Genomic DNA, 9,790 nt, shown 5'->3' with positions numbered 1-9,790 from the left:
CATTTGCACATGCCTGATCTTATCTGATCTTGGAAGCTAAGCAGGGTCAGGCCTGGTTAGTACTTGGATGGGAGACCACCTGGGAATACCGGGTGCTGTAGGCTTCTACCATAGGCTTACTGTAGGCTTTCGAGACTGAAGGTTGCCAACCACCAATTGACAAGGCACAATGTGTTGTCAGTGGGGGGGCTCACATTTCCCAAAGACCCTACTGATACATGATCCTCCTCCAAACTCTTGCTGCACACCTGTGGACCATTCACAGAACACCAGTGTGCCACAGCACCCTGGTTGAAAAAATCACTGAATTAAAGCACGCTGACTGTTTGATGTGCCAATGTACGGAGCAGGTCCTGCAAAAGACGGTAGTGCATGAAATTAGCACGGATATTTTGTGCACAGCTTCAGGGAGCCCAGCTGTCTTCTGCACATGGCAAAGGCATGCTCATGAGTGGCGACATGGCCAAAACTCAAAAAAGTGATGCCTTAAAACCACAGCTGCCATGTACAGAAATGGTGGGTCATGGTGAGAACAAGCCTGGTGATTCTCCCTTCCATGGAATACTGTCCTTGGCTGCCGATCTTGTCTGATCTCAGAAGCTAAGCAGGGTCAGGCCTGGTTAGTACTTGGATGGGAGACCACCTGAGAATACCGGGTGCTGTAGGCTTATACCATAGTCTTTCGAGACTGAAGGTTGCCAACCTTGGCTGTGAGCTTCTCTTCTCCTCCATGGCACTGTGGGGCTTCCGTTAAGTTCTGCATTGGTCTCTCTTCCCTTTAGTGATTATCTGTTTTTGTCTTCTAGAATCTCTGCCTCCAGTGCGCCCTCAACCCAACCCCTGCAGCGGAATGCCTTGTGGGAAAGGATACCTATGCGTCATGAAACACAATCAGCCAGAGTGCGTCCCCGAGCCCTGCAAGAGCATCAAATGCCAAGAAGGGACCCTGTGTGAGATAGTTCAGGGTCTGCCCAGCTGTGTCTCTCACCCATCTTGTCACCATGTCCAGTGCATCTGCAACATTGTCAATGGCTGGCCCAAGTGTATTTCCGTGCCGGGCTCCTGCGAACGCAGCCACTGCCCGCATGGCACCGTATGTCAAGTGGTCGACGGCCGACCCAAATGCGTTCCGGCAACTCAGTCGTGCCAGACTGTTCAGTGCAGCCAGGGGACGGTTTGTAAGGTTGTGAGCGGTTCGCCCGTGTGTGTTCCTCTCGTGCCGACCCACTCGGTCTGCTGGGCCTCTGGTCAACCTCACTATCACACCTTTGACGGGCACAGCTATGATTTCCAGGGTACTTGTACATACACCGTGGTGAAGACCTGCAAGCCCCATTCCACTCTGCCGTTCTTCCACATTTTCACCAGGACCCAGAAGAATGGCAGTAGTCCATTCTCTTCTGTCAGTCAGGTCACTGTGGCTGTCTACAACTCCACCATCACCATGGTCAAGTACGAATACGGCCTAGTCAGAGTAAGAGCCTGTCTCTGTGTTATTCTATTAATAATATAATATAATATAATATACAGTATTTATATACCGCCTTTCTTGGTCTTTATTCAAGACTTTATTCAAGGCGGTTTACATAGGCAGGCTTATTAAATCCACGCAGGGATTTTTACAAATTGAAAGAAGGTTCTTTCTTTCAAGAACCACTACATATTCAAGGTGTTACACTCCGATCTGGCTTCACATTCTGGCCTCCATCCTCCCACGCTCCGAGCAGATGGAACAGCTCAGCTGCAGCTTGCCAGCTGCTTCAAGGTTGCACAGTGCCGGTGGCCTCGAACTGGCGACCTTGTGGATGTTAATCTTCAGGCAAATGGAGGCTCTACCCTCTAGACCAGACCTCCTGCCCAGACCTCCTATTAAAGCAGTTTTCCTCAACCAGTGGTACAAAAAAGCCCTCACATCCACCCCTTACTGGGGTTTGTCACCACATCTGACCTCCCAAGCCAGAAGTAACCGGCAATGATGTCATCACCAGTTACTTCTAGTGGTACTTCCAATAGGTGGACTGCAAATAGTCGGTGCAGAAGATAGCCCTGTTGACTCACGTCCATTGCTAACTATGAGTATTTCTTTGTGTCCTGTCCTTGTACGGTCCTGTTCTGAAAATGTTTGCAGTGAAAATTACATCTATCTTCCTTCTACCTTGATTTGAAATAGCTTGTGTCAAGTTCTTACATGCCTTGATTTCATTTACGGTCTACCATTGTCAAAATCTCCTTTAAAAAAAAAATGAGCCTTCATTTTGCTGTCCTTCTTTTTCAATCATGCATGTCATAACTTGCATTTTAATCAACTCAGGGCGCTTTCCCATAGAAGAACTTGAGCGAACCAAATCAAAACATCACATGCAACGTTCTGGAAGGGCTGGGAAACTTAAATATAAGGAGCTTCTCTTTCCACAAGTCAGTCAGTTGAGTCTAGCTGAGTATTCATAGGCATGCCTACTCAGAAGTAAGTCCCACCACATTCACTGGGGACCTACTCCCATGGAAGGGTGTAGAGCATTGATTTTTGAACTTTTTCCATCTCACAGCACACGTGACAAGGCACCAAAATTGTCCAAGCGCTGTGGGGTTTTTTGACAATTGACAAGACAATTGCTAGCTGGCAGCTCATATCCCGCAATGGCCCTACAGTGAGCCTCCCTCAAACTCCCATGGCATACCTGTGGTCCATTTGCAGCACACCAGTGTGCCATGACACGCTGATTGCAAACTGCTGGGTGGATTATTGTCATCTCACTCTACTAAAATCAGAGGGGTTGTTTTCACAGTAGCCAAAGGCCACACTTGCAGTCCAATCATATCCTCAGGAGTAAGTCCCATTATAGTCAATGGGGCTTACTTCCAGGTAAGTGTGGATAGGATTGCAGTCTTACTGGTTCAAGCTGGGCTAGCCCAAGGTTTGGCTGCCCCCTTACCCAATGATGTGTCAGCCTCAACTCCTCCCACTCTCCCATGTTCTAGTTCCCCTGCACATGTCCTCTTCCTCTCTGTCTTTCTTTTCCAATTCAGGAACTGGAAGGAGAAAGAAGAGCACTGGAGGCAAGGAGGAGGACAGAAAAGGCGAACCCCCCTCCCAAACTGCTGCCTGATGCAACAGGTTCAGTTGGCCTTGTGGATGGGCCAGCTCTGGTCCAAGTCAGATTGAGGGTTACTCATTCATTTAAAAAAAAATATGTTGGAATTCCTAGAGATTTTGAACTTTCCTAGAGAATGCTGTTCATTCACAACCAGTGCAATCCTATCTGTGTCTATTCAGAAGTAAGTCCCATTGAGTTCAATGGAAATGTGAGTTCATTCACAACCAGTGCAATCCTATCCATGTCTATTCAGAAGTAAGCCATTGAGTTCAATGGGAATGTGAGTTCATTCACAACCAGTGCAATCCTATCCATGTCTATTCAGAAGTAAGCCATTGAGTTCAATGGGAATGTGAGTTCATTCACAACCAGTGCAATCCTATCTGTGTCTATTCAGAAGTAAGTCCCATTGAGTTCAATGGGAATGTGAGTTCATTCACAACCAGTGCAATCCTATCCGTGTCTATTCAGAAGTAAGCCATTGAGTTCAATGGGAATGTGAGTTCATTCACAACCAGTGCAATCCTATCTGTGTCTATTCAGAAGTAAGTCCCATTGAGTTAAATGGGAATGTGAGTTCATTCACAACCAGTGCAATCCTATCCATGTCTATTCAGAAGTAAGCCATTGAGTTCAATGGGAATGTGAGTTCATTCACAACCAGTGCAATCCTATCCGTGTCTATTCAGAAGTAAGTCCCATTGAGTTCAATGGGACTTACCCCCAGGTAAAAGTGCATAGGCTTGCAACAACTAAAAATGCTGATTATTCTCTCTCTCTCTGCAATGTCCAGGTCAACCAACTGCTTTCTCGTCTGCCCATAATCCTGCACGACGGGAAACTCTCCCTACACCACCGAGGAGGCCAACTGGAGATCGAGACACAGTTTGGCCTGAAGGTTTACTATGACTGGAACCATTACCTAGCGGTGAAAGTTACTCCAGCCTTCCGGAACCAGGTCTGTGGCCTCTGCGGCAACTACAACGGAGACCCCAATGATGACATCATCACCTCTTTGGGAGGCTTGGTGACCGACCTTGTGGAGTTTGGCAAGAGCTGGACAGTGGAGACCGGAGACGGAGCCTGCAGCCATGGCTGCCACGGCAAATGCCGGTGCTGTTCTCCGGAGCTGATCGCTAAATACAGGAAGGAGACCTTTTGCGGCTTGATTGGCAAACACAGGGGTGGGCCGTTCCACCACTGCCATTCCTTGATCGACCCCAAGCCCTATTTGGATGACTGTGTGGCCGACTTCTGCGCCTTTGAGGGCTACAAGCAGATCTTGTGCCGAGCCCTGAAGACTTATGCCGACGCCTGCCAAAGAGAAGGAGCCACGGTTTCCGACTGGAGAAAGCACGCTGGCTGCCGTGAGTATGGGGGACATAGAGAGAGAGAACTGGAACGAGCTATATCAGGGGTGTCAAACTACAGCAGGAGGGATAGCATTCATGGGCCCTGCTCAGGGCCATATATGGTTGGCAACCTTCAGTCTCGAAAGACTATGGTATAAGCCTACAGCACCCAGTGTTCCCATGCGGTCTCCCATCCAAGTACTAACCAGGCCTGACCCTGCTTAGCTTCCGAGATCAGACAAGATCGGGCATGTGCAGGGTAACAGTTGCTGCAGGGCCAGAAGTGACATCATTACACAGGAAATGATGTAATTAAGCAGATAAGGGCCAGAATTAAGCGTTCTCCTAGAAACTCATGTTCTGCAAAGAGAAAATATGCACATCTTGATAATATTTCATTTTGGGACAGCCTAACAACTGTTACCCTGCACGTGCCTGATCTCGTCTGATCTCGGAAGCTAAGCAGGGTCAGGCCTGGTTAGTACTTGGATGGGAGACCACCTGGGAATACTGGGTGCTGTAGGCTTATCCCATAGTCTTTCGAGACTGAAGGTTGCCGACCAACCAATTATCACATGGGTTGCCCCTTTCAGCCGCACCACTTCTGCTGAGGTGACACTTTGCAGCTCAGCAGTGAAGGGGTGGTCTGTGAGGTGATGCTTTAGCATGGTGGTTCTCACACATTTAGCACTGGGACCCACTTTTTAGAATGAGAATCTGTCAGGGCCCACCAGAAGCGATGTTATCATAGAATCATAGAGTTGGAAGGGGTCTCATAGGTCATCTGGTCCAACCCCCTGCCTTAATGACCGGAAGTGCCATCATCAAGCAGGGAAAATTTTTTAACAATCCTGCGCTGCAATCCTATCCACACTTACCCAGGAGTAAGTCCCATTGACTGTCATTGCTATAAGAATATACAGAGTAGCTTGTTAAAAGTATAGGGGCACGATCCTAACCCCTTATGTCAGTGCTTTCCAGCACTGGCGTAGTGGTGCCAATGGGACATGCGCTGCATCCTGCAGTTGGGTGTCACTCATGGAGGCCTCCTCAAAGTAAGGGAATGTTTGTTCCCTTACCTCAGAGCTGCTTTGCCCTTATGTCAGCCCTTATGTAAGGGGTTAGGAATGCTCCCTAGGTCTGTAACATTTCCCCAGATTAGGCAAAGAAGGAAGGCCCATAGCCAGGGAGACAGACCAGGGACAAACTGCACTTGCTCCCAGTGTGGAAGGGATTGTCACTCCCGAATCGGCCTTTTCAGCCACACTAGACACTGTTCCAGAACCACCTTTCAGAGCGCGATACCATAGTCTTTCGAGACTGAAGGTTGCCAACAACCAGTCACATACCAGGGCAGCATCAAGCCTAATACATTAAAAATAAAATATTGAAATGAATGGGGTCCCACCTGAAATGGGCTCGCGACCCACCTAGTGGGTCCCGACCCACAGTTTGAGAAACACTACTTTAGCAGAAGCAGCACTGCTGAAAGGGTGGCCTGTGTAATAACTGGGCTCTCCCAGCACTTCAGCAGCGTCTTCCTCTCTAACCCCTCTTGTTCTGCCCATCTGCCCTGTAGCACTGCTTGCCTTCTGAGGTCTCCTTCCATCTCTCCCTCCCAGAACCTCAGCAGAAGCAACACTGTGGGGAGAGCCCAATGGTCACACAGGCCAGATAAAGCGCTCCATCTGTGCAAGGGGAAGAATGAACATATTTGCCACCCTCCCCTTCCCACTGCAGACCCTTGCACTTCTCCAAATTCTTCTCTGGAGGGTCTGCAAACCCTTCAGAGCAAGTAGGTGTACAACACAAGGTCTGCAGAGTACAGGAAGTATTTGCAGGTATCAGCCCACACTTCGTAAACAGAATATCATCTAGTCCAGGGGTGTCCAAACCCTGGCCCTTTGGCCACTTGCGGCCCTTGAGGCCTCTCAATGCAGCCCTCAGTGAGCCCCCAGTCTCCAATGAGCCTCCTGCCCTCCAGAGATTTGTTGGAGCCCACGCTGGCCCGATGCAACTGCTCTCAGTGTGAGGGCAACTGTTTGACCTCTTACGTGAGCTGTGGGATGAGGGCTCCCTCCACTGTTTGCTATTTCACATCTGTGATGCAGTAGTGGCAGCAAAGGAAAGGCCAGCCTTACTTTGTGCAAAGCCTTTTTATAGGCCTTGAGCTATTGCAAGACCTTCATTCATTCATATAAGTTCATCTTTAATATATTCATTTATGTAAACTTATGTAAATTTATTCAAATTTTAAATGCAAATTAATTCTTTTTTCCCCGGCCCCCGACACAATGTCAGAGAGCGGATGTGGCCCTCCTGCCAGAAACTTTGGACACCCTTGATCTAGTCGCACTACAGTGACTTCTGGTGCAATCTGATGGAAAGGCTTGAAGACATAATTTGGGTTTAGAATGTCTCTGATGATCTCCATTTGTCTCCTCTTTGCAGCCCAGTTTTGTCCTGAGAACAGCCGGTACATGGCCTGTGGTTCAGCATGTCCAGCCACTTGCAATGACTTGAATGCTCCAGAGAAGTGTCACCTGCCCTGCATAGAGACCTGTCAGTGCAAATTGGGCTATGTCCTGGATGGTGGCAAGTGCATCCCCAAAGACAGCTGTGGCTGCAACTACCACGGCCAGCTGTATGAACCCAATCAGCAGTTCTGGGGAGACCAGCAATGTCATCAGCAGTGCGTGTGCAGGCCGCACGACAAGCAAGTGGTCTGCCAGACATCCCGCTGCAGGCCGATGGAAGGGTGCCATGTGGTCAATGGCATCCGGAACTGCTATCCCACCACGTATGGTACATGCAGCGTGCAGGGCCAATTGCATTACACCTCCTTTGACGGACTGCGCTATGACTTCTACGGGAACTGCGTTTACCGCCTAACTGAACTCTGTCACGAGAGGTCAAATCTGACTCAGTTCCAAGTGTTGGTGCAGGATGAGAAGTCGGGACCGAGAGATTCTTCTGCCAGCAAGGTTGTCGAGGTCAAGGTTTATGGGGTGACGGTCATAATCAGCCACAATAGAATCTTGGTGAGTGCGCCGTGGCATAAGAACATAAGAACAGCCCCACTGGATCAGGCCATAGGCCCATCTAGTCCAGCTTCCTGTATCTCACAGCGGCCCACCAAATGCCCCAGGGAGCACACCAGATAACAAGAGACCTGCAAGGCTTTCTGGGAATTGTAGTTAAGAACATAAGAACAGCCCCACTGGATCAGGTCATAGGCCCATCTAGTCTAGCTTCCTGTATCTCACAGCGGCCCACCAAATGCCCCAGGGAGCACACCAGATACCAAGAGACCTGCAAGGCCTCCTGGGAATTGTAGTTTAAGAACATAAGAACAGCCCCACTGGATCAAGCCATAGGCCCATCTAGTCCAGCTTCCTGTATCTCACAGCGGCCCACCAAATGCAGCTTCTGCTTCCAGTCCTGTCTTTTCTAATATGACTTCTTGGGCCTGATCCCTCATTTCAGAGGGGCTGGTGCAGTTGCGGACCTACCATAAGGTCCGATGGGGCAAGAGCTCCAGGCACGAGGCACCAGGACTCTGCGGAAGCCTCTGTGAGGCTCCCAACAGGGGTGGAAACCTCACAAATGTAAATTCCTGGGTCGCACGAGGCTCCATGAACTCTCCCCCCCCCCAGAGAAAGGCCCTAACTGGCCCAAACAGCTGAAATGGTCCATCCAAAATCTCAGATTTCCAGACCCATAGTTTCCTCTGTTTTTCCAGCTGGACAGCCTGTTGATCAACCTACCGTTCTACATCGACAACTACAAAATCTTACTCTACCGCCACGGTTGGGATACTGTGGTGAAAGCCGACTTTGGCTTGACCGTTGCCTTTGACGGGAGAAACAATATTCGCGTCTCGGTGCCAGGAGCCTACAGGGGTCGCTTGTGTGGCTTGTGCGGCAATTTCAATGGGCGGGCCAGCGACGACATGACACGGCCGGATGATGTGGTTATAACCAGTCCAGCGGACTTTGCCCGAAGCTGGAAGATTCGAGACATCCCAGGCTGCACAGAGGTAGCGAACGAGAACTGTATAGACTTTATCAATGTAGAGCGTGAACAGAAAAAGAGCAGGGAGTGTGGGGTCCTTCTGGACCAGGGCGGCCCCTTCAAGATGTGCCACGGCACAGTGTCACCTCAGTGGTACTTCAAGGACTGTGCCTACGACTATTGTTTCAACAAAGGCAACCAGAGTGTCGTCTGCCACATCCTCTCCTCTTACACTACGGCTTGCCAAGCAGCTGGTGCCAAGGTCTACCAGTGGAGATCCAACCAATTCTGCAGTAAGTCCAGGGGCAAAAAGCTTACACTGAACCAGAATGCCAAGGAATTATGGCATAAAAAAAACCCACTCATTTTATTGAGTCCAACTTGGAAAAGGAAACTGATGGTTTGATGTCTAAGGTCAGGATCAGGAAGGTCTAAATGACCCTACTGGTCATCCTATTAAAACAGCCATTTTCAACCAGTGTGCCGCAAATGTTTTGCAGGTGTGCCACTGGATTTGGGGAGGGTCAATTATTAGTAGGACCATGGGGGGATGTGAGCTCTGCACCAGCTGCATGGTTTGCCTTGACAATTTTAGCATCTTGTCAGTGTGCTGTGAGATGAAAAAGGTTGAAAATCACTTTTATTCGTGGACAGATGTTCTTGGAGAAATCCTATCCACACCTACCTGGGAGTGAGCCCCGCTGACCGTAATGAGACTGATGTCTGAGTAGACATGCATAGGATTGGGCTTTAAATGTTTTAAGTTACTGCTTTCTCTGTCAGAGTAAGGGAGGATGTGGGGTGGGAAGATTAACAGTTCAACCTACTCAGAAGGAAGTCACATTATATTCAATGGGGCTTACCCCCAAGGAAGCATGCTTAGGATTGCAGCCAAAGCAACTGGACTTAGAGTAGCGACTTTCAACCAGGGTTCTATGGTACTCACATTGGTATGACATGAATGATCCGTAGGTGTGCCATGGGAATTAGGGGGAGGGACATTTATTAGTAGGGCCATTGGGGCATGTGAGCCCCCCACCAGCAGCATGGAGTGCCTTCTCAATTGGCCAAAACTGATGGTCTGCTTAGCTTAGCTTCTTCTCAGTGTGCTGTGAGATGAAGAAGGTGGAAAATCTCTGCCTTAGTGGGACAAAGAAGGGCGCATGGAATTGGGCTGCACCATGTTTTTGACGTCTTCCTCTTTCTTTTTCAGGACCTGACTGCCCCGCAAACAGCCACTATGAAGTGTGCGCTAGTGGCTGCCCCGTGACATGCCGCAACCTCTTTAACCCAGTCCTCTGCACCACAAAATGCCGCGAGGGCTGCGAG

At 49.3% G+C, this 9,790-nt stretch overlaps 1 protein-coding gene and 2 pseudogenes across 1 annotated transcript in view; 2 read left to right on the top strand and 1 right to left on the bottom strand.

Annotated features, from left to right (window-relative positions):
* Nucleotides 1-459: 459 nt before the first annotated feature.
* The window catches only part of LOC136661526 (IgGFc-binding protein-like), a 16,062-nt gene continuing 6,731 nt past the window's right edge, over nucleotides 460-9,790 (top strand). Inside the window, exons 1-6 of the mRNA XM_066638810.1 lie at nucleotides 460-526; nucleotides 807-1,474; nucleotides 3,889-4,462; nucleotides 6,899-7,488; nucleotides 8,190-8,754; nucleotides 9,675-9,790. The exon at nucleotides 9,675-9,790 is cut by the window's right edge and continues 489 nt beyond it. Of these exons, the coding sequence (XP_066494907.1) occupies nucleotides 460-526; nucleotides 807-1,474; nucleotides 3,889-4,462; nucleotides 6,899-7,488; nucleotides 8,190-8,754; nucleotides 9,675-9,790 (2,580 nt within the window). The remainder of the gene's footprint in view (nucleotides 527-806; nucleotides 1,475-3,888; nucleotides 4,463-6,898; nucleotides 7,489-8,189; nucleotides 8,755-9,674) is intronic.
* Nucleotides 4,605-4,724, bottom strand: LOC136661737 (5S ribosomal RNA; annotated as a pseudogene).
* Nucleotides 4,857-4,973, top strand: LOC136661766 (5S ribosomal RNA; annotated as a pseudogene).

The sequence above is a fragment of the Tiliqua scincoides genome, chromosome 10 (genome assembly GCF_035046505.1).
Source record: "Tiliqua scincoides isolate rTilSci1 chromosome 10, rTilSci1.hap2, whole genome shotgun sequence".
NCBI lineage: Eukaryota > Metazoa > Chordata > Lepidosauria > Squamata > Scincidae > Tiliqua > Tiliqua scincoides.
The sequence above is the reverse complement of the archived record's forward strand: the minus strand, read 5'-3'. Positions and strand labels throughout refer to the sequence as shown.